The sequence below is a fragment of the Alosa pseudoharengus genome, unplaced genomic scaffold (assembly GCF_046254945.1).
Source record: "Alosa pseudoharengus isolate Yale_2024_CS ecotype anadromous, Long Island Sound unplaced genomic scaffold, YU_APseudo_1.1 YU_APseudo_1.1_scf_9, whole genome shotgun sequence".
NCBI lineage: Eukaryota > Metazoa > Chordata > Actinopteri > Clupeiformes > Clupeidae > Alosa > Alosa pseudoharengus.
In genome coordinates, this window is record NW_027468881.1 from 2,168,246 (window position 1) to 2,193,348 (window position 25,103).

At 39.4% G+C, this 25,103-nt stretch overlaps 1 protein-coding gene across 1 annotated transcript in view; it reads right to left on the reverse strand.

The window, feature by feature from the left end:
• Positions 1 to 11,418: 11,418 nt before the first annotated feature.
• The window catches only part of LOC143114339 (SH3 and cysteine-rich domain-containing protein 3), an 84,914-nt gene continuing 71,229 nt past the window's right edge, over positions 11,419 to 25,103 (reverse strand). Inside the window, exons 10-13 of the mRNA XM_076275873.1 lie at positions 22,274 to 22,365; positions 20,643 to 20,694; positions 15,506 to 15,643; positions 11,419 to 12,021 (exon numbers count right to left, since the gene is read on the reverse strand). Coding sequence (XP_076131988.1) covers positions 11,923 to 12,021; positions 15,506 to 15,643; positions 20,643 to 20,694; positions 22,274 to 22,365 — 381 coding nt within the window. The 3' untranslated portion in view covers positions 11,419 to 11,922. The remainder of the gene's footprint in view (positions 12,022 to 15,505; positions 15,644 to 20,642; positions 20,695 to 22,273; positions 22,366 to 25,103) is intronic.

A 25,103-nucleotide genomic window follows, 5' to 3' on the forward strand; every position in this document is an offset into this window, starting at 1 on the left:
GGTGGCGGCAAGGTGGTCTCCATGGTCTACATTACTCTGCAAGCAAGGGGGAATGCCTACGTGAAGTGGTTTGGCTGGGGTGGTCTGAGGTGGCATGTCCTCCCCCTTTCTCCAAGTCCCCTGACATCCATCTCCCTGACATCATCACCCACCGTCACTGGATCAACCTGAAGCCCCTTATACATGGGACATGGCACAGCACCACTACGTTCTGAAAACACATGACTTTCAATAACTTGCGTGGCACCAAGAAAGGTCTGCCGCTGCTCTGAACCTTCTGTTAATGTGACATCATTCATACTTGAGGCTGTACACATCCCTTTGTTTCTATTTTCTTTATTGATGTCACCCAAACTTCAACTTTCTGTATGCCCCTGAACTCACACAAATTGTAAATTGCAATGCGCCATTTAACCAGTGGTGTAGTCTAGTTAGTTAGTTGTAGTGGTGGGTATACTGTGAGCAACCCCAAATGTTATTAAATACGTATCCTTGCCTATTTTAAATGGGTATACTGAGATGATGATGCTTTTCAAATGGGTTTACTGTGTAGTCCTGTGTATCACGTAGACTATACCATACCACGGTCATTTAACTGCCTTGGTATTTAAGTCAGCGGGTCATTGCTTAGTATTTAACTGTAGCCTACACAAAGATGTAGACATTACAATAATATTAATATCAGAATAATTATTGGTTGATACTAAATCAATATTGAATGTTTTTTTTATTTCATTTGTGTGATCTATCATTCAGAATGCTGCAACATGACTGGTCTTCAATCAGCCAAAGAGGACACATCGTAACTCCTAGTTACTCTCCATTGGCTCCCTACAGTAGCCAGAATTAAATTTAAATCTCTCACTTTGGCCTATAGGACACTGACTGGATCTGCTCCTTGTTATTTTAATTCAATGATCAAGATATACATCCCCAACCGCCCACTGTGGTCTTCTGATGAGCGTCTGTTGTGTCGACCAGTCTTAAACGCTAGGTCAAATTCAAGACTCTTTTCCTCAGTGGTTCCATGTTGGTGGAATGAGTTGCCCAGTGCTCTTCGTTCTTGTGATAGTTTTTGGTCTTTTAAGCACTTATACATTATGGTTTGTATGCAGTAGTACTGTTTTATTTTCATTATAGGCTGTTGATTAATTTGACATTGTTTATTATTGATATTCTCCTTAATGTAGTCTTACCATGTTTTTGTTATTATATTATTGATTGAATGGGCATTATCATTTATTATTGCTTAACCCCCCTCATTTTCATTGTTTATTTCATTAGGCTATTGATTGATCCCTGTTTTAAGTATTATATTGTTTTGTATTTGTTAAGGGTAACCATAACCATCATCATCATAATGTGGTATTTTCTTATGCACTTGAAACAAAGAATAAAAATGTTTCTTTAAACGTAGTACCACTTTAAACACATCACACACTGAACAGCAAAGTAGCTTCCTGATTATGTGTAAAATGTTTACAGAGTATCCTGATGTAGTAGATCCATGTTCTCATATTTTTACAGCTGACATGAAGGCTGCAATATTACATTTTTGATTTATAATGGAGCACCCTCTCTGGTGAAAGACTAGCAAGCATGTGGTAGAGGCATACGATTACAGACATATTGAGAGAGCCTATTCAATTTAGACGTATTATTTTGAAATGATGTACATCTACGGGAGGATTTACACATCACTGGCAAGACCTGATCAAATCATACCAATGCAAAATGCTTCTCCAGCAGTGCAATCGCAGGTAACAACGATACCTTAACGCATTTTCAGATACCGCTATTCTGAGCATACTAAGCAAATTGGCCATTTGTAACTTTGAATCCCTCCTCACGTTAAGCTATGGTCCAATAATGTGTTCACTAAAACACAAGTAACGTTATTTGTCGGGCTGATTCATAAATGGGCATAGAATCTACTGAGGTTGTCGACCTAGCAGGCTAGGTGGCGTTTATTGCCATTCGCAAAACTAAGCAAGAGTTAACGTTAATGAAACTTAACATCGCCTTCTCCAGTGACAAAGTGTATTCAAATGAAGTTGCAACGATGATGACGGCAATCACTGGTTACGTTATACCATTTGAAACAAGTAGGACTGTAAATGATGGTGACTGGCTAACGTCACTTCGGATCAATATAGCAAGCAGAGCCCTTTTACTTTACCTATCAACTGGCTAATGCTAGCATGATGTAGCATGCTATGAGCTAATATACTTAGCATCTACGAAAGAACAGCACATATCTTTTTTCACAAAGAATCGGTCACAACTAACAACGATGTCTCCTACAAACAACTACACAATGTATGACTATCAATATGTATTTAGTCAGACTGTGATAAGATATAGCCTAATGATAATAACAGCAACACTTCTTTAGGTTAGATTATGTGTCGAAATCAGGTGTCGTTAAAATAAGTGAGCGATGACGTGGTAGTGTCTGCAGCCTAGACGGTAAAACATAATGGACAAAGCGTCGTGTCTGCAGCCAGCCAGCTGTCAATCATAGGTCTAAACACGCCCTTTTTAGATTTGTTAATATAACATAAAAAAAAATAATTTCAGCGAGAAAAGAAAAATTGTCTGTATTGAAGCATCTTGAAAACTATTTTTTCGAATAAAAAGTTGTTGATACAAAAATTGTTTTAGGTGAGAAAAGTGACACGGAAAGTTGGCTACTTGGCCATTGAAATACATGGGGGTGGGCGGAGTTACACATTGTACTGCAGCCAGCCACCAGGGGGCTCTGGACTAGCGCTCGCATCACTCTTAACAGACGGCACACTGTCCAGTTCTATATATACAGTCTATGGGTGATGCAGCAGCAGCAGACCTCTCACCATCTGATGTGGACTTGAGACAAGGTGAGCCTATAGTTTAAAATGAAATAACATGAAAGGCTATACTGCAATGTATATTTAGCAACACTGTCATGCTCTGTCTGTAGTCTAGTCCAGTGTTTTTCAACCTTTTTTGTGCTACGGCACACTTTTGACACTTAAAATGTCCCACGGCACACTAACATCCTGTGTGAAGAAAAAATAAACATACCATAGCATAGCCTAAAATTTCAAATAATACACAGATATGGCCTTATTATGGCTTCTATGGAAGACCTGCTCAATAAAACAAGCGCCCTCTGTTTCATTTGTAGGTGACTATATCTAATTTAATTGTTGTTATCTGGATATGTGATGATTCTGTGAATACTGGATATGGGGCCCCCGTTGTACAATGCCTGCATACCACAAATAGTGCAATCATACAATAAATGAGAGCATGTGGTTATAAATTCTTTGATGCAACAGTTGCTTTTCTGGACCAGTGAGTGACATTTGGGTAATTTTCTGCGGCACACCTGATCTCTCACGGCACACTAGTGTGCCCCGGCACAGTGGTTGAAAAACACTGGTCTAGTCTAGTTAGAATAGACCATTTTTTTGCCACAACCATCAGAAAAATAAAATGTTCTTATGTTTTTATGAAGCAAATGAAAAATGAAATTTGAGGACATTTTACACAGAATATTTAAATATTAAGCATGTTCAGTCACATCCATAAGGCTACATTGGATTTGCCTGCTAATATATCTATATGCTATGCCGGTGGTTGGTTGGTTGGGGGTGGGGGCCCATGGCCACCACTTGTGCATAGGGCCCAGAATGTGGTGCTACGCCCCTGATGTTGACGCTGATGAGAAAGCATATTACTGTCAAATAACATGATTTAAGGACTTCAAATTAAGATAAACCATAACTAGAACCGATGTAAAAACAATATTACCTCAGTTTATCCAGCTTTGTGGTTTCCAGTCGAGGTAAACTCCAACTTAAGTGCAGGTGGCATCCGGCTGTCCACGTCAAATGCACCGACTCAAGTGAAAATATTTTTTCAAGACTCATCTTCAAGTATCCAAAACATTTCGCGCCATAAACTCCTTAACCAATCATATCAAATTGAAGCTTATGTTGTCAGCATTACGGGGAAGATTTCAGAAATAAAATCAGTCATTGGACAGCTGAGATATTAGATGATTGGTCATCGTTAAAATTTTAACGAAATTAGAACGGTCGGGCTTGTAAGGGTTAAACAGCTGGACAAATGATTTAGCTAAATGATTATAGCCTGTACACCAGCAATTGTTGAACATTTGGAAAAAGATCGCTCAGCTGTTGCCACAGTCACAGGCAATGTCAGAAACAACATGAGAGCAGTACACACTTCCCCGAATGTGGATGTTACAGTGTCATAATCTACCACCAGCATTTTGGCAAGTTGAAAAATAGATGACTTCTGTGAAATCTCTGCTTTAAAGCAAGACCTAAATGAGTGGAGTTGTGTTGGGAATGTCGGTGCAATGTCCATGCTATAATGGTCTGACAAACGTAGGCTACTGCCTTTTCAAGCAGTTCATTATCACCTGCGAGTTGAAGGATCATAGGACGTAAAGACTCAAACACATAACAAGTTTCCCGCATGCTTGCACATCTTTGGGAGAGCTGACTGATTATGATGTCCAGAGTTGCATTAAATACCTGCACTTCGAAGTATCTCTCTGCATCGGTTAAGCGTTCATCTTCCGATAGTTCGTCAAAGTGATGCTTCACTCTCTGTGCTCTAACATTTTCAAATGTACTCTGAACCCCCATTTATTTGCGAGTGTCTGCGCTGTAGCCTTGGCCTGGTCAAAGGCACGCAGGTAGTCAGAAAAGACCGGTATAGAATTTTCCAGCAATTGCATTGCGGGGGTAGCGACGGGCCCCGGGAGGTCACAGGCCCTGGTGCGACTGCACTTGCTGCACCTATAGTTACGCCACTGCGTGGAGCGCTAATGTGTCTACTGTAAATCATTCATGTGTGAAAGTCATTAGGCTGGAAGCGCTAATGTGTCTAAGCTCATTAGTCTACTTTCAATAGGCCTACTGTACAGCCTGAGAGGGGGAACATAACCTATAGCCTAGGCCAGTGTTTTTCAACCACTGTGCTGGGGCACACTAGTGTGCCGTGAGAGATCATCAGGTGTGCCGCAGAAAATTACCCAAATGTCACTTACTGGTCCAGAAAAGCAACTGTTGCATCAAAGAATTTATAACCACATGCTCTCATTGATTGTATGATTGCACTATTTGTGGTATGCAGGCAATGTACAACGGGGGCCCCATATCCAGTATTCACAGAATCATCACATATCCAGTTCATAACAACAATTAAATTAAAGTCACCTACAAATGAAACAGAGGGCGCTTGTTTTATTGAGCAGGTCTTGCATAGAAGCCATAATAAGGCCATATCTGTATTATTTGAAATTTTAGGCTATGGTATGTTTATTTTTTCTTCACACAGGATGTTAGTGTGCCGTGGGACATTTTAAGTGTCAAAAGTGTGCCGTGGCACAAAAAAGGTTGAAAAACACTGGCCTAGGCTACTGTAGAGTAGGCCTACAGTAGGCTAAACAATCTGTTGTGAAAGTCTGCAACGAAAGTTTCCTAATGGAAGCGCTAACGTGTCTATTGAGCTCATTAGCCTACTTTCAATAGGCCTACTGTACAGCCTGAGAGGGGGAACATAGCCTACTGTAGAGTAAACAATCAGTTTACTTAGTTACATTTGTTTAGTTAAATCCAGTTTTCTACTCTATCTCCATGATATGCAAGACGAAGTCGGGAAAGTGCTTCAGAGAAAACGTATTTATTGAAATAATGAACAGTCTACATTCTACATTCTACAGTCTAAATTTAAAGCACGTTGAATCCCTGGGAAGATCTGCGTGTTGTGCGGAGGAATTCGTTGATCTTATTGATGCAGTCCTTCAGTTCACTCCTCCCCATAGCAGGGAACTTTCGTTGCAGTGTTGAGACCACAAAGTTTTTCACATTCTGTGGCAATGCTCGCTTGCCCTTCGCTCCATCCCAGTTGGTGGTTTTGCTCCAGGCTTTATAGTGTTCCTCTGTGACGATGGACCTGAAGAGCAGGCATCCGTATCTGCCCACTTGGCCGTAGCTCTGTTGGTGAATCTGTCAGTGACTAATGCGAGAAGCGGGTTCTGTGTTGTAGGCTATGCATTTTTCCGACACTTGGCTGCAAGCTCCCCTCCCCCATCCCCTTCTTTCACAAGCAGTGCAGCTTTCTGAAGCGGTGCCTTTTGAAGCTAATGTAACAAATACCACCAATATTGTTGTGTGGCAATAAAAGTATCCAGGGTTTGCGCAAGTAGCCTAAATATATAAATAAATTAAGGACATACAATCCTTAACGTGAAAAAGCTTAACGTAGCTTAATGTCCCAAAACAACAAGTCGTTTTATGCGCTCATTATAAAGAAAGTTTAACGTGTCCCAAAACAGCTGTCAATTAATCACCAAACGTCAAGAGGGTTGAGTCTGAATGACACCGAGTTTTAGACACTGAGTTTTTGAAGTTAAGAAATATTTTCGTAATAAAAATGGTCATTTAACCAATAAAGGCTGAAAACATGTAGCCTACAGTAAAACTGTAGGCTATAGCCTACAGTACATGCAACCCAGCAGAAGACTATTATAGGCTATTGGCAAATCATTGAGCATCATTCACACATTGTATTCTGCACAGTTTCTACACGTGGAGCGCTAATGTGTCTAGGCATACTGTAAATCATTCAAAATGTGTGAAAGTCATTAGGCTGGAAGCGTGTCTACTGTCAGTGACTAATGCGAGAAGCGGGTTCTGTGTTGTAGGCTATGCATTTTTCCGACACTTGGCTGCAAGCTCCCCTCCCCCACCCCCTTCTTTCACAAGCAGTGCAGCTTTCTGAAGCGGTGCCTTTTGAAGCTAATGTAACAAATACCACCAATATTGTTGTGTGGCAATAAAAGTCTATCCAGGGTTTGCGCAAGTAGCCTAGCCTAAATAGGCCTATATAAATAAATTAAGGACATACAATCCTTAAAGCTTAACGTAGCCTAGATTAATGTCCCAAAACAAGTCGTTTTATGCGCTCATTATACATGGATTTCTATGAAACGTCATGAAAACATGCTGTGCGCAACCAAGAGGCAGAAAGCACCATAGAACAGCATAGAGCAATGCAAAAGAGCAAAAGAATAAAATGAGTTTTTGTGCTGACAACTGCACCAATTTGAAATCACGATGGTTAGAGAATGTTAAATATGTTCAATATCCCTAACGGAATGCATGTCTTCGCCAAAAATGACAAAATACGATGTTATGTTAATAATGCAAATGAACGGCACACTTTGAAATATAGTCGGAAATGAGATGTTATTATCATTGAGACAACAGGGGTATACAATAAAATCCGATTGTAGCTTACAGCAGCCGACTATTTAGGTTAAGTTTATAACGTTGTGGACGGCCACCAAGCGTCTTCTGCCCCACAGCTGCGGCACAGTCTTGAGTGACCGGATTCGTTTTCCTTTGTCATATGAATGCTGTCATTTTGTTAACATTAGGCTACTGTTAAGGAGATGCTGTAGGCAAAAGCTATATTTCAACCTCATTAGTGTCAACTATTCACAAGGTTTTAATGTTCTGTTAGCAAGCGAACTTCTCATGACTACCGACAAAGTAGCCTACTGCCAGCTGACGAAGCTCTCATTTTAAAACATTACTGAGAGACAGACACTGTACAATCAAGAAATCTTGCCACTGAATCCAAAACTATGTTTAACATTATGTACAAGGCTTAGGCTACAGTGGACTAGCATGTTGCAGGGGCTGCTAAAAACACAGAGAAACGCACTGAAAACTCGGCCAATCACAGCCCTTGCTGTGGTCTGGCCGACCGTGGAACTCCACAGCGGACTATGCTGCCCCCAAGCGGCTGCAGTTGTACTTACATTTCACCATTCACCATGATCGTGAATGAAGTGTCAATTTTTAACGGGGACCCACTGTAATTGCGTTTTTCGTGTCATGCATATGCATTAATGGGAGGATCCAGGGGAAAGTGGGAGTTTAGGGTAAAAAGATGGGAGGGGAAGCGTAAAGAGCGCTTAATTATGTATTCCTGCTCCTGAAAGCGCACGTCTATTCTGCGCCTAAATACTTACGCCTTGTAAAAGCAGGTGTTAATCCAAATTGCAGTTCAATGCGTCAATAAGAAAACCTTTCAAAGACAACAGAATCGCTATTTAGAGCACCAGTTTTGTAAGTATTTGTACTATCAAAAGCAACCTCAACTTTCGTTGGCCTTTTGAATGTCTTACTTTCACTTTCACGTCATTCACTTAAACTTTCCTACTTGCTAGATTTGACCAATTTTCCATAGCCTACGTACACAAGTACTTTGAGTAAAACTACTGATCTTCATTATCTCCCTGCTTGTTGACATCTTATGGTGTAATTTCATGATCGCTAAACGTTTGATTCTTTTTAATGTTGTCATCAGTTAACTTCATTCAACTGCACTTGTATAGGCTCTGCCATTCAGTTGTGGACATTCGTAAATTGCGTTTATGGGCGGAGAAAGCCAGAGAAAGGCGCAGTTTACACTAGTTTGATAAATACGACGGAAACTTGGGTCTGATAGCGTTCGCAATCTGCGGTTTGTCCATGACGCTGATAACGCTACGTTCACAAATGTACGTACATCTGGCCCACAGTTTCTAAAAGTTCAGATGGGATCGAACTTGTTCAAAATATCTTGTTGATAATGGGGGACTTCTAAGTAACTTGGATCAGGAGTAATAGAGGCTCTAATAGCCACCACATACTCAGTAAAAAAAAAGAGAATTTTTCACAATCAGCATCACTTTCAATTGGGGCACGAGGTGGGTTTGGGTTTACCAGATAATCTACTGTTTTGAATAAAAAAAATTAGGGTTGTTCTTAATGCATAAAATAGTGTGATCTTGCATTCTTAACCATGTTGTTGTATTGTAATAATAAATCTTTCACAATATCATAATGTATTTGGAGACCAGACTTTTCCACCTATGCTCTGCTTTCCTGCACTCTCGTTAACAACTATGAATGTTATTGTTAATCCAAGGCTTTTTCTATGAGGATTGGTCCTAACCTTAAGAGGTGCTATTGTATTAATAGAAGATAAACAGATGGAATTAAAATGCTCAGTCAGATCATAAGTACAATGATGTTCAGATAAGGTTGGGCAATCACTTTCAAATAAAGCAAAGAATTTCGAAGCATTAAACTCATTAAAGATGCGGGTGCAGGAGGAGTGGGGTGACATATTGTCAATAGTAGGTGGTAAAAACTATACATTTGTGGTCAGAAATAGTCATATCCAGGTAATTGACAGAGGATATTCTACACCCAGGGTAAAAACAAGGTCCAGTGTATGGCCAGGGTAATGTGTTGGCCCACACACACACTGCATGAAATTAAAAGAGGTAACAGTATAGTATGTGAGAGAGAATAGTAGTATATGTGAGAGAGTATAGTACTGTATAGTATGTGAGAGTATAGTAGTATATGTGAGAAAGTACAGTAGTGTATGTGTGAGAGAATAATATGTGAGAGCGAATAGTAGTGTGTGTGAGTTTGATTGAAACGGAAGGAGTTTAATTTCTCAGTTCCTGATTGGTTTGTCAATGTCACTTCTCTCTAGCTAGCCAGTTAAAATCAAGGAAGGGGTGGGACCTACACTGTCAACAATTATAAATTAAACTCTTTCCATTTCAGTCAAACTCTCTCACACACACTACTATTTGCTCACATACACTACTCTCTCACATCTACAGTACTATCCTCTCACATACACTACTATACTCTCACATACTGTATACTACTATACTCTTATACTCTCTCACATATACTACTATACTCTTATACTCTCTCACATACACGACTATTCCCTCTCATACATACATGTAAAAGGACTATAATAATGAGTGTGTATGAGTATAGTGTTGTATATGTAAGATTATGATAGTGTGTGTAAGACCAAGTATGAATTATGTCCTAGGCCAGTGGTTCTCAACCTTTTTTCAGTGATGTACCCTCTCTGAAATATTTTTCTAGCCAAGTACCCCCTAACCAGCGCAAATCATTTTTAGTTGAGAAAAAAAGACTTAAAACAGAGCACTGTGCCATCAGTGTCTAATTTATTAAACTATGGAACTAATAAACACATACACATACAACTTATATTTTCCTGAAATATTTATTAAATAATTGTTTTTTAAGTATTTTTGCATGGATTCTACTTTTTAAATATATGTATATTTTAACCCTTAGTTTTTTTTAGGGCACTTTCACTATTCTGGTCATTGTAAGTGCCACACACACATATTATATATTGTTTTTTTCCGGCAGAGTCTAGGCTATCCAGATCTGCCATCATTTCATGTATTAGTACTAGCATTGATTTTATTTTGATTTTTAAAGAATTAAAATATAAAAAGCGTATTATAAAAAATCTTATATTTTGACATGTATCTCACCACAGCAAGCTCAGCTCTACTTGCATTTCATGTGTGTGTAGGGCAGACTGTCCTGAATTTGGCAATATCATTGCCACGGTGGAGGGATTCTCTGGGGCTGAGCAATCTACAGACATATGTGGTGTGCGCCTTACAGAAATAAATGCCATTTTTTTTTTATTTAGTGATTAAAAATGACCTTTCTGCACTCCATATCTGGAACACGAACTGATCTGACCTGACTTGACCCGAGTTTACGTGTGTGTGCCTGTTTGCACTCATGATTCTCTACAACTTTTTCTGCGTTGCCATGAACAAAGTAAAGGCAAAAAAGGTGTTTCTTTGTCGAACAAATTGGGATGCAATGTGAGCCTTGAATTGAATGCCATGCAGGCATATCTATCCGATCACAGGTCCGCGAGTAATTCAAACGAGAGTAATGGGTGTGCAGTTGGTTTTTGTACATGACGTTATTATTTTGCAGTCACTTCCTCTGTTTTCATAAGCCAGAAGGATCGACATACTTGGTACCAGTGGATAGCCCTGTGTCTCCTCTTTCATCTGATATGCTTGCCATATCTATGCGTTCACGGGTTCGCGAGTAATTCAACTCGCTGGGTGCGCAGGTGAACGCAGAGACTGTAAATATGATGCAATTTGATTTAATTTTAATCTTCATACTTTAACATACAGACAAGTGCGTGGTCTCGTTGGAAAGCCCCACTTCTGCTCTGTAACACAATAAAGGCTTCTCGCTGCTATACAGTTGCGGAGCAATGTAACAGAGAAGAAAGGGTGTGTTTTTTGACGCACTTTGCATCAATCGGCTTCTAAGGGTTAAAATCTCACGTACCCCCTGGAGTGACTTCACGTCAGAACCACTGTCCTAGGCGGCCCCTCATATACATCCAAACACACACTCAGACACAAACCTTTCTCCAATTATTGATTTCAGAAATAAAAACTCAAGTTAAATATCAATTTGATTGTTAAATGATACCTTTATTGTCATGCATTTAAAACATAGTTTATTTCAAATAGAAATTACATTTATAGCAATAGAATTTGTAGAGTTCAATCATTAAAAATCATTTTTGATCTTGTACATTATGATGTTCATTCCCTCCATTATATACCACAAAACTGACAAGTGTTTACTTAACACTGACTTACATATCCCCAACTCCAAATTAACTTTACTTACAGCAATCCAAAATAATAGAAATTGCCAACAGTGTTGTAATCTCTTGTTTCATGACAATGCTTGCCGTGAAAGGAAAAGTGCAAATACCACCATAACATTACCCAATGTCAATTTACTCCTAATGTGAAAGACTGCCATTAATACTCTTCTTTTATTGAAATATTTAAAAACAAAAAATCTATGAACACACATTATTTGTCTAGGAAACACATATCCTACTTGAGTGTACAGCAAAACAGCAGAACATAATTACTCTATTCCTCGATTAAATCATTAAATCAATAACATGCATAGGGATACTTTTTTGTCATGTTTCCATAATTCATAACTCCAGGAGCAGGTTTGCTGGAAAAAAGCCTAGTTTTCGTCCAGTGCTGACTTTCAAATAGCCATTAACTTCTTCTCCTTTTTTTACGACAATCTGTAAAATACATTTACAGTTACAATATAAATAATAATAAATACAAACATAAATTATTTTAAACATTGTTAAACTATATACAGTGGGTATCAGTTAAGTTTGGGCGGTTTCCTGCATGAATCACGCACGAAACGCGTACCATATTCTCATCAGAAATGGCACAAACTGCAGTTGACCCAAACAACCACCAGGTGGCTCTTGGGAGTTCTGCCACTATATTTTTGATGCGACTTGACTTACTGCTTCCATGACGCATTCAGTTTCGAAGTCAGTAGAACAATCAGAGACAGTTGAGCCATTACCAAACATATATGATAATACAATAGCGTGAGTTTATATATCTTATCAGGGGCGTCGCCAGCCGATTTTGCCGGGGCTTCAGCCCCGAATGTTTCGAGTGTAGCCCCGAATGTATTTTGCAAAGTTGACTAACAAATATGAAACCATTATTCGGATCATGCATTGGAACTGTGAGAAGAGGTGGACCTATTTATCAAATATAAAAGCAGGACACAGGTTTCCTCTCACTCTCCTTCATGCAGCAGATCTAACTCGAACGTTACCTTAGGCTACCATAATTTGGAACGTAGGCTGCTTAGAGCACGCGCACGCACGAGAGAGAGAGACAGAAAGTCAGTCAGTTCCAGGGTTGGGCATATAATTTTTTGCATTTCCTATTTAGTATAAGAAAGTTACAAGGAAATCATAAAGGCAACAAGGCAGGGGCGCCAGAACGAGCAAACAAACACCGCCCCCCCCCCCCCAAATCGCGTGCGCTGTATTTTCTCTTTCTTGCGCAAAGAAAATGTGTGCGTTCCAAATAGCCTGCGTAATTCTGCTTCATAAAGTTTAACAAACGCAGGTGGTAATTTTATAGATAAATAGAAATAGCCAACTTGGAGTGAATTTACACACGGGAGATTCTTTCTCTAGGCTACTCGTAGCTGAGCAGAGTTGGGTGTAACGTGTCAGTAATCACGTTACAGTTTCTACAGTGTGCGAGCAAAGATATTCAGAATTCTGTGAGGGCGACAACAGGCCCGTCGCTAGAAGGCAAGCAAACCAAGCAATTGCTTGGGGCCCCGAGCTGGCCAGGGGCCCCAAGACAACGACTGGTTAAGAATAAAATGCAACGACAAACTGTGAGCGCCCCTTTGATAGTCAATGCAGTAAAATGCAACGACACTGTTACCGGCAATACCGGGATCCCCCTCAAGGGGGCCCCTCTCAGTAGTCGCTGACAGCAGCCAGCCAGCCAGGTTTGTGGTCTCTGCTGCTGCCGCGAAAATATAAAACCTCGGCAGAAGAGAAAGGAAGAGGATGACAAGAAAAAACAAGATAGTGGTAAGTGATAAATTACACTGGATAAAATAGCTCTACTTGTCTTGTACAAATGGTGTAATGTCGCAGCAGGAAGGCTAGCCTAGCAAAAAATGTTTATGTTAACTACCTGCCTGACGCTGCTTGTAACAAACTAGAACAGTAAGCGCAACTTTTTTTTTTCGAACGGACGGAATATGGTTACATACTGTAATATGTGTTAACGGGATAAGGAAGACGCAGATCTGTTCCAGAATCACTGTTTATCGTATTTAATGACATAACATTGCTATAGCTTTGTAATAGGTTTTGATGAAAGTGGCATAGCTTCTCTGCTATACTAACTATTCGACCGTGATAATCTATTTACCAAATGGGGGTTAGGAAAACCACACGATAAATTCCGTGCATCAAAGCAGACTGGAACTTTCATGTCTAGTAGTATTCATGCACGCCAGCTGTTTACTGTCTTTAAAGCACCAGGTGCATCTGTGTAATTCTCAAACAGCAGAATGCTTAAATGCTATGTTAAGCTACAAGTAGGCCTAGGTCAATGTATAACATTAGCTTGGGATGTTTTTACAGTAAGCATTGGTAGTTGTGAAAGCAGCTGCATCCCTTCTAAATATCAAAATATGGAAATGCTAACATATCTTTTCTTTCTCCCTCAAGGTGCTTTGCTTAAATTTCTCAGCCCTCAGGCTCTTCCTAAGGATACCTCCACTGATGAAGATGGCCTGAAAGGTTAATCTTATGTGTGTGTGTGTGTGTGTGTGTGTGGCTGTGTGTGTACTTGTATTTATGTTGGATTTTTAAATTGCTATACAACCTGCACTCTTTATAGTTTGAACAATGCATCCTTTTTCTGCATAAGATGGCAGTGTTTTATTTTCTCACTTTGTGAGAACTGAAAATGTTAATGTGAGTGTGTGTGTGTGTGTTTAAGTATGTTGGATTTAGTTATTGTGCACTTTTTTACATTTATATAGGATTTTATGGTACGGTGGTGTTTTTGCAAATGTTCAAATGTTCAAAATGTTCAAAACTAATGCACAGTATATATATGCAACTGCAGTATTTGCACTGTCAAAATGTTGTATTTATATAAACTGTGGGTGAACTTAAACTGTATGGCTATGTGGTGGTTCCTGTAGGCTTTGCGTGCGGTGGGGGGGGGGGAGCCTCCATGTCCATTTTGCTTGGGGCCCCCAAATTCCTTGAAAGGGCCCTGGGCGACAAGCCCAGGACTTACGCAGCTGCGTGAATCACGTTTTTTCGTGAATGAAGTGTCCATTTTTAACTAGTACCCACTGTAAAACATTTAATATACCTGAGGATTAATCTTTGATAAATAAACCTCAACTGGTGGCCATTCAACAAATGTTGTAATTGAGTGACAAATTATTTTCCTTGCTTTTGTTTTTTCAGTTTTCTTCTTTAAGAAAAAAATATTATATACAGCTTCAGAAATAATGATTTTTAAGACTTTTTAGTGTCCAAGACATTATTATTGCATGAGCTGTGTACGGACTTGCACATTCATGTAAAGATGATTGAAAGTATGTTGGACAAATGACAGTGTTAAGTCACTACGACATCACTCCATGAGCCATTTCACAGATCTCGATAATGTCCTTGTATTTGTTTAGATGTGGTGGGAGGAGCCACAGCGTAGCGGTAGCATTAGCGTCCAGTACAACATACGGGGCCAGCTAGTCTATCACCGCAAGTGCATACAAAATGTTTTTGCCCAAATTTTGCTATATAATATATATAGTGTACTCAATGTACTCATTACTTGAAGAATAAAGAATTCTGATTCTGACCCAATTACTTTGAGCACCTATTCGTCATGTAGGGTTTTTAAGTAAATATGAACGATGAAATTCTTGTTCTTAGTGAGCAAGTATGTGTGCCAGGTTTGATGACGATCCTTAAACCTGTTTGTGAGATGTAATGTAAACACTGCTGTAAAGGATGGAGCCATGCATACAAGCATGGATGGATGCCCGGAAAACTGTGGGCAGAGGTATAACAATAGTGGGTGAGGTATAAGAAACCTGTGAAGTCATGGCAAATAGCACATCAAAATCATGGAGACACAATTGACACCCGTACTATTTGGTTATAATAACAAATAACAAAAAAAACATTTGGATCATACCTGGTCCTTTTTTAGTGTGATCTGGCCCATTTCTCTGTTCCCTACAAATGAGCGTGTCACTCTGTATACTCTTTCTCCTGCACGGACTCTTATGATATATGTCATTGGCAGATAGCCAGTCTTCTCCCCAATCTTTCCCTGAAAAAAAAGTATATACATACACACATAAGAATGACCATGTTCAAGAAAGACTCATGTTCAGTCATTAAATATGATATAACGTTGGTTTTAATTTTATACCTAATTTGGACTCTAAATGAAATCAGGCCCTTGAGTCTCCAAAAGAGCCACTATCGGTATTGGCATTTATAATGGCCGATAATGAATATTTGAATGAATTAATATTTTAAAAATAAAATAAAAACGGACGAAACACCCTTCAACCATGTCATGAGTGTTGGCGTTGTATAGTTTGTCCACCAGAGTGCACTCTACACCGTCCCTACTGGCAACACTCGTGTATAACGCGCCACACATCCTACAACCTGCTGATCCAGCCAGAGTCGGGCAGAGAGAACCAGTTATCCGCAAGTGAGATCATCAGTTAAGTGTGTTCATGGTGATTTAGTCACGAGACATACATTGCTTGAATAACAATTAAAAGAACATCCCTATCAGTTCTCTTAACTCAAATAAGCATGACAAAATTCGTGAAAACAATGTCCAGTTTTGCTGCTGTTAAATAAGCCGAGAGTGAAGCGGAATTAGCTAGTAATTACGTTACGTTGTTACAGTGTAGTTGACTGTCTGTCCTTTTAACTTTTGACAATGTGACTGAATATGTATTTCTTTAATAGCGTGACAGTTATAGCAGTGAGACGTATCATCTCTCCCCGGCCTGTTATTTTGAAAGCGTATGTTTTACAATTTGCAGTATGACGTTATCCATTGCTAAATTATGGCTCATCATAGACTAGCTAACCACAAAGCTAGCTAATTCTATGAATATCAGTGGAAGACCGCTAACGTTAACATTAATGAGCTTGGAAACCACAACGAACTTATTCTGCCTAAATAAAGTAATGATTACTGTATTTATAACTAGTATATCTGTAAAGTCCCGGCATCGTAAAATGTAAGCTAGACGTGCGAGGAGTGAACATTTAGACATAGAGAAAAAAGTATCAAACATAGCTTGTGCAAAACGTAGCTTGTGCATAAAAGTTACCTTTTCTTTTACACGTGTGTGAAATCCAATGACGCCAAGTGTGCGTTTCAGACTGTCGTTCAGCCGCAGCATTAACGAGTTACATAATGGATTTAGATCACTAAATAGTAGGTTTTAGAAGGCAGGCAGCAACTGATGATTGAAAATGGTTTGATGTAGCTTGATGGAAATAATTTTAAAAGTGCAGGTTAAGGGATAAGCAAGCTGACATTGTAATTATAAGGTAGCTTATAAGGCAATAGGGACTAATTATTACACACGCACACTCAAACATTTAGGAGTGACCTTTATCTTGTTTAATGATAATACAAATGATGATGATAGTAATAATGTCATCATTATTTTTTGTAATTATTAAGTCTTAGTTCAAAGTTATATTTATGAAGCTTACCAAGTCTTTTAATACTGGTAACTTTGATTTGGTTGTTGTTGTTATTGTGTTTTTGTTCAAAAGACTAAGTTTAATATCTTAAGTTTCTATTTTTATACATTTTATTTATCAGAACTTCAATATATTTCGATGTTCCTCTGTTCCACTGTGACAATATTATTTAAAAATAAACAAGTTTGTTTTTAAAATGCATTATCATATTATTTTAGTCAATACTCATAAATAACTACAAATAACTAATGTTAGGGAAATCTGTTAATGTTTTGTTGCGCGTTTCTGAAAAAAAAAATATATCGGCCGATATATCGGAATATCGGATTTTTAAATCAACAAATATTTGTATCGGTATCGGCCTTCAAAATCCTTTATCGGTCGGGATATATTTTTTACACACCGGCTGACAGCCACCATTGTAGTTCTAATCAACTTCAGTCAAATTTGTCGGAGGTTGTCAGACTTAGCAACAGTACTTAACCCTCTAACAGCCCAAGTCACATTATAGACCCGAGTACAGTGTAAAATCTCATATGCACTCTTTACCACTAGATGGCAGACATCCAGAGCTTCAATTCAAGCCTGATCTCACTTCTCAAAGTGCAGAGGAAGTAGTACAATCAAATGTGACAAAACCGGAGAATACATGCATGTGATTGTATCGACATGGAAGTGATTCTGGCCATCGTTTTCGTGCAAATTGAAGCAGAAATGCACCAAATGGTGAATAAAACATTCACTTGTGATGAAGACTTGGATCTGTTATTCACCTATTCTAATTTTGAAGGAGAATATCTGACTTTTGGAGATGACATCGATCATCTATTATAGTCACGGTGTGTCTGAATGGAGGTGCGTCTTTGCATTTGCACGACCATGTCCACTAAGCATACAATGTTTATTTCGACCCTTTGTTTGGCAGTTGTAAACGTGATGCTAGTGTAGATTTATTAGCCTTCTTTATGGTAGGCTTTAGTATTTAGTAATAGTTTACTAATGTTGGTTTACATTTGACCTTTTTTCTTTTCATGTCATATGGATGTCATAATATTTTAATTAGATGAGTAATTTACCCCCTGAGTAGAGTGCATTTCCATACACTCTAATAAATAGGATGGAACAGTAGAGTGCACTCTAATAAATTAGATAACAGTCTAACTAGATGTACCGCAGAGCGGTACAAAATATGACCGCCGCCCAGTCCAGCAAATGTTTTCAACAAAAATAAGTCACGCTGAAAGGCATATATGATTCTAACTGTCTCACTGAATTGCATTATGCACACTCAATTCTCACTGGTATCTGCTAGACAACAAGTACCAAAACATGATTACCGTAAAACTCCAAATAATAGCCCGGGCTTTTATTTTCCCAAATCGCCAAACTGCACCGGCTAGTATTAGAGACAGGCGTCTATATGAGACAGGCCTTTAATTCCCTTTACACAAAACTTTTCCTCTGCAAAGATGGAAAATATTATCGAATTAATTATTTCAAACACACTGAATGTCTACCTATATGACTAGGCTATCTGAAGACAACGGATCATCATTCATTTAGGGTTGAGATGTTGTTCATTGAGTGAGATACAGTAAGATCCAAATAGCGGGGATAGCCAGATGAAACACGTTTTAATTAAACGTAATCTACAAAGAGATCGTATCACACTGAAAGCTCATATTTTGTCACTAGCAAATAGCCTATATCGGTCCTTTGTCAAATACAGTTGCATTATCAGCCCTGACCAAAACCGTTCAGGAATTATTTATGCAAAAGTGGAATGTGCTTAATGTTTCATTCTCCCTCGTTTTCAGCACGAATGAAACAGCATGAGAGAGCATGAACCATATTGTTTTTCCCATTTTGTATTTGCCAAATTTGACAAAAGTCTACATTCAAATCATAGCCTACTTCCAGGCTCACGGGAACATATTTTTGACCATGGGTGCTGAATAACAAAATACGCCATTTCACCGCCGTGTATGAGTAGGTCTAAGAGTGAGAAGTTTTATAATGCCCTGGGCAGCCACATTCCACTGCAACTATGCGCAGCACTTCGACTCATCAATAAAAACTGTGCGCGCACACACCAGTCCCATAGAAGCGCACTTGTTACATCATTAACCTATTTCAGTAGGTTATATAGACAGAGAATGTCCGTAGACGGGCTCTGATATAGCCTAGTCTAAGGTAAATTCCTTTTCTGACTTCTTTCTCTTTATCGCCATGGCATTTAGAATAAAGAATAACGTTAGCGAACCGTTCTGGTTTTGTTGCCAGCATAAAAACAAGCTTACCATCGGCCTATCCGCAAATTAACACAAGGGATGGGTTGAAGGGATGAATTGAACGATGACGAAGTCGGACATATAGGCATAGTTCATATTGGAAAAAAGGTTATACAATTTGGAACTCTAGCTTTTCCCCACCGCAGTCTTTTAATGCCATCTAATCATAACGTGTGCAGTCTGCGCCATACTTAAGCCCAAATCACACCCAAGATTCGCAACGAGATGAGCAGCAACTTGATGCAACATTATAAAACCTTGCAACTGTGACCAGACATGTGAATGCTTTGCGACGGCTTGTAATGACGTGCAACATCTAATTCACACTGCTGTAACCTCCTTTCTGTAACGGTTTCGTGTCATTGCGAATCGTTAAACAGACGATCTGACGGGTTTTAGAACATTAAATACAACCCGAAACTAAAAAACAGACCAGGCCTCTACTGGAGAACGGCCTTTAACCCAAACCTGTAGCCACGCCAGGCGTTTAAAAGAGACAGGCGTCTCTTAGGGACTCGGCGATTATTTGAAGTTTTACGGTAGTTCATAGATTTCACATGTAAAATACATTTTATACAACCCCACCCACATCTTGCCTGTTCATAATTCTGAGAAATTCTTGAATTGTGTGCATGTGTGCGTGTACTGTACATGTTTATGTTTATGTTTATGTGTGGGTGGGTGGGTGTGTGTGCGTACATGTGCTTGTCTGTTTATGCCTGTTTATGTGCCTGTGTGTGTGCATGTGCATGCATGCGTATATATGTCTACTGTGTGAGTATGTGTCATACGTAGGATTACAGTGAATGTATGTGTGTGCGTGTGTATCTTTTTATGCACATGTGTGCATATGGAATGGGTTAACATGACCCCTGGAGGCAAACATATGCAAAAAATTGGTCATCCTAGGCCCTACGGTTCTCAAGATATTCACAGAAAACTGTGTCTGCCCTACCCTCCTTTCGGGGGGGTCCAGTCCAGCGGGGGGGCTACAGATCAAAACGAAAAACGATGGTTCCATGCTATCCATGTGGGGTTACATGCCCACCAAGTTTCATGTACCCCGGTCTTACAGTGTCCCGGGGTTTCCCATTTGGACATGTGAAAAAGAAAAAAAAAAAAAAAATCTGACTAAACCTATATGACCCCACTTCGCTGCGCGGCGGTCATAATAAGAAGCCCAGTGATAACAGTACAGTGCATTTTCATGCACTGTAAATAGAAGAAGAAAAAGAAGACGACTTTGTATAACAGAACAGTGCATTTTCATGCACTGTAATAAAACTGAAAACTCACCCTCCACCATTCTTCATTTGAATCATCTAAGACTGTTATTCGATCCCCGGGACTGCAGGAAAAGAGACACACAATTTAGTAACAACTGTACAAGTTGTTATTTTCACTGATTTGTTACACTGTTCATCTGAATAATATCTATATATAATTGAATACACTGAATTGAAATCACTGAAATAATTTAATCCCATTTTTTTAAAAAAAGGTTGTCATTTTTTGCTATTTAAATTTATTGACATTCAACATCAGAAAATATTTCCATAAGACATACATATTTCAGATACTGTATTTTTCACAAACCTCAATGTGTTACCTATCAGAGGTATACATACCTTTAGAGAAATAACAAATAAGTAAAAATATATAACTGCAAACGGTAATCATCAAGTGCCCTTAAGATCGAGGAAATGGGACAAAGTATGAGCACATCAGTTTTATATGTCTATGTGAATCGGGTTGTGACATATTGACATGTGGCAGTTTTAGCATCCCTATGTACGGAATTTGAGAAAATTTGGCAGAAAAAGGGGTGGCAATGGGAAAACAAGATTCAGTAGTTTACAGGAAATGAATATATTTTTTGTGCTATCTCCTGCAGGTCCTGAAATATGAGCTAAATGTAAATGTGCATATTATAGCGACATCTTGTGGCCAATTTGTGTCATATTTGATGTGTAACTTCTCTGTGTCATTATGAAGAAAATTATGTTTTATGAGGATCGGCCATCTACAATGGCATATATTGACAACTGAAATTTGATCGTAGTTCAATGTACCCTATTCCACGGTCTGCTCCTGTTGGTGAACTACACCTAAGCAAGTACAGTTTGCAATTCCTCAGAAATGTATTCTAGTTGTGAACTGTTCTCTCTCTTTTACTCACTCCCTCTGCCTTGTCCTTTGACTTATCTGCCCGGTTTCTTTTAGTCAAGGGCATTTTGTCAGGTGAAATGTCAGTTATCAATGGTGCCATATAAGTAAATATGAGTTATAAACAAAAATCTGTAAGCTTTCAGTCCAAGACCTTCGTCAGACAGAATAATGTGATTAATTTATTGTTGCACAGATTTGAGTGAGCAAACCTTTCATTTACAGTATTTTACAGTTTCTTGACTCTCAGCACCTCAGCAAAGCTTACAAACTGACAACAAACAGTATCAACAGTCGGTCAGGAAACAATGTATGTGGGTCTACCTTTGCTGTAAATACGTTTCTGCATTTTCCCAACTGCATTTTTTGATGTTTGCAGATGTTACTGCTACTCTTTATCACAATAAGTTTCGGTTTTGTCTTCCCTTCTCATCGCTGATTGGCCTGACATTTTTCATGTCTAAGGGAAATGATTATGAACTGTGGTGTTTCAGACAAGATCTCCCTGAAAGGCTACTGCTGACCTCCTTTCCAAATAGAGTTTATCTCTGAAGAAGACCTTTGTTAGACAGAATAATGTGATTCATTTATTGGTTGCACAGATTTGAGTGAGCAAACCTTTTATTTATTTTACAGTTTCTTGACTCTAAACTCCAGCACCTCAGCAAAGCTTACCAGAGGGGTATCTTCGTCTTTTGTTATGCTATATAAATCAATAAAATTGAATTGCATGGGAAATGTTAAAGAGAGGTGACGCTTACTGGAAGTCCAGGTCATCTTTTTCAATGGCTTTGAAGCGATACAGGGCCATGTAGTAATGCGATTGAGAGAAGGTGCCAAGGTTCTTCTTATTCTAAAACATACAGAAACAGACATAAACCAATAAGTTGATTGGGAATCACAATTAATGCTAGCGATAAATACACTGATGATTTTTTTAATTATTATTAATCCCCCCTCCACTCGAACCAGCATGTCAGGCGATGGTGATTCAATCATCACCATTTAATTCAGTGTGTCCCAAATGTTTTTCTCTCGACACACCACCGTGATATTAAACATACAAAAATGACAAAACAACATGTCAATTGATGTGTATTGCCCCCTGTTGTGAATCCATGTTAGCTCAAGGATTGATCTTATACCACCATTGTTGCTCACCACTCTTCTTCTTCTTCAGGTACACAATCATTTTTAAAGGACTCATCCTTCTTAAATATTTTCTTAAGGTCTTTATCTGTGGTCGTCATGTTTGTCAACAGGTGAGCTGATTCAATTTGACCGCATTCAGGTTAGGCCATTGTTTTTTTGTGTTCTTCTCTCGGGATGTTCTGACGATTAACAGGAATGGCTTGTTGTGTGAAGACCTCTGGAAGTTCTATGAAGTCATCACCATCAAGGCTGAATACTTCCATTCCACTCAATTTATACACTTTCACAGGCTTTTCATAACTGTTTGAAGTAGAATTTCAGTTTTTCTCTTGACAGTTGTTCCAGTAGTTTCTCTATACAGAAGGTTGCGGAACTCCCGGAACCAGTGACGGACTGGACGGTCTGGCATTTGGGCAGATGCCAGAAGGGCCGCGGCCCCTCGTGGGCCGTTTGGGCCGGCCAATCACGGAGCGGCATGCTTGTCGGGTTTGCGCGGCCCATTTATCGTAAGGACGGTTTTACAATATCTCTCGGCCCACTATTAAAGGAACATGCCGCACCCGTGGCCCGCCCACCATCCGTTGGTTGTTTTAATGTATACAAGCAATTTACAAAAGATTCACTGAACAAAAATGCTGATGTGGTACATGAAAATGTAGCTAAAAATGTGGAGAATGCAATGCAATCAAGCATTTTGGACGATATATTGTCACAAGCTGGCAGAATAGGCAACAGGCCGATGTGCGTTTTATTTGGAGACTGTTATGCGCGACAGAGACTGAGTTTGCTGCTGATATTCTGGGGATAGGCTACAACATGGCCAATGTACGACTTTAGCCTTTTAATATATTTGCTGCATTAGATCAGTCTTTCTAGAACAGGCAAGGGCTTTCTAGCCTCACGTCAGCAGCGCTGCATCACCCATATTGCCTACATTAAAACAACCAACGGATGGTGGGCGGGCCGCGGGTGCGGTTTTGAAAATTGGTCAACAAACTTTGGTGCTGATGGATGGCTGATGGATGATAAGTTTTGCTATGCAGTTATGGTTGAAATAATAGCCCATCAGCGCATCTCTAGTGTGTGTGCCTCTCTCTCGCTCAGAGGGGAGGGAGAGGCTGAGGGTCGATCCAGCATGGATTCTAAACTCTGTGGTGGATAGGATCTACAATTAGGTGTTAATAATATTACCACGCTAGGTCGAAGTACTCCCAAGTGCTATTGCGCCACACATTGTAGTTCTCCTGTTTATTCGCTTGGAAAATCGCCACGTTTCATGTTGGGTGACGTACACATTTTTATTAACTACTCGTGCAACTGTATTTAAGTAGGCAAAACGTGGAGGTGTTTGATTACTGGTATGTTCCTCTCTCTACGGCCACGGCAGAGCCCGCTAGCATAGCAACATGCTAACACATTCGCGCCGCGCGACAGAGCATTTGAGTGCACCTACCGGCGCGGGAGAGGTATGACTCAACTCGTGAAAGTTAAGGTAAGAACATATATTACTACTGATTTTGGGTGGCGTGTTCCTTTAAGCATCAATAGTGTTACATGGCTTTGAATAAGCCATTTATCTCTAACTCCCTTTTCCTCCTTCATAGTGGGAAACTGATCAGTATTTATACCAGACATGAGTCTCTACACTACAGTCATGGTGACCCTCAATATTTACATCAGTCTACATTCTTTTGTAACCTTATTCAATCAAATGATTTAATAGTGCATTGTTTGAAATTGGAATACAATAAATATGCTGCCTGTATCTTTTATTTTATTATTGGTTTACAAAAGTTAGGCTACATGAAGCAATGACTTCTGGGAATTTAAAAACCGAATGCGTCTACTTTCTTCAGCACGGGGAATTGCCGATCTAGCATGCCTTGATCCTCGGAATTTCCCCCTTATAAAAGCTAATAAACTGCCCCCAAATGCATTTCAAAACATAAGAGAATGTCTGCTTAAATTCAGTGGTGCTACGGTTGAAAATCTACAGTCGGAATTGACACATCTCGCCACGTACTGGGACAGCCTGAAAAAGTCTCCTCTAAATGAGTATACAGTCAAAGCGTCGGACTTTGATGATGCCGCGGAGATATAGGAAGATACAGAAATAAACCTGGTGAGCAAGAAATGTTAACTGCATGACGTTAATTAAGACACGTTTGTGGAGCGGCTGCTCTGATGGGTTTCCCGTTTACCAACAAAACTACATTTGCGCGCAGCCGTGGGGCAGAAGACGCTTGGTGCCACAACGTTATAAACTTGACCTAAATAGTCGGCTGCTGTAAGCTACAATCGGGATTTTTTATATACCCCTGGTCCCCTGCGGTCTCAATGATAATAACATCTCATTTCAGGCTATATTTCAGAGTTTGCCGTTCATTTGCATTAACATCGTATTTTGTCATTTTTGGCGAAGACATGCATTCCTTTAGG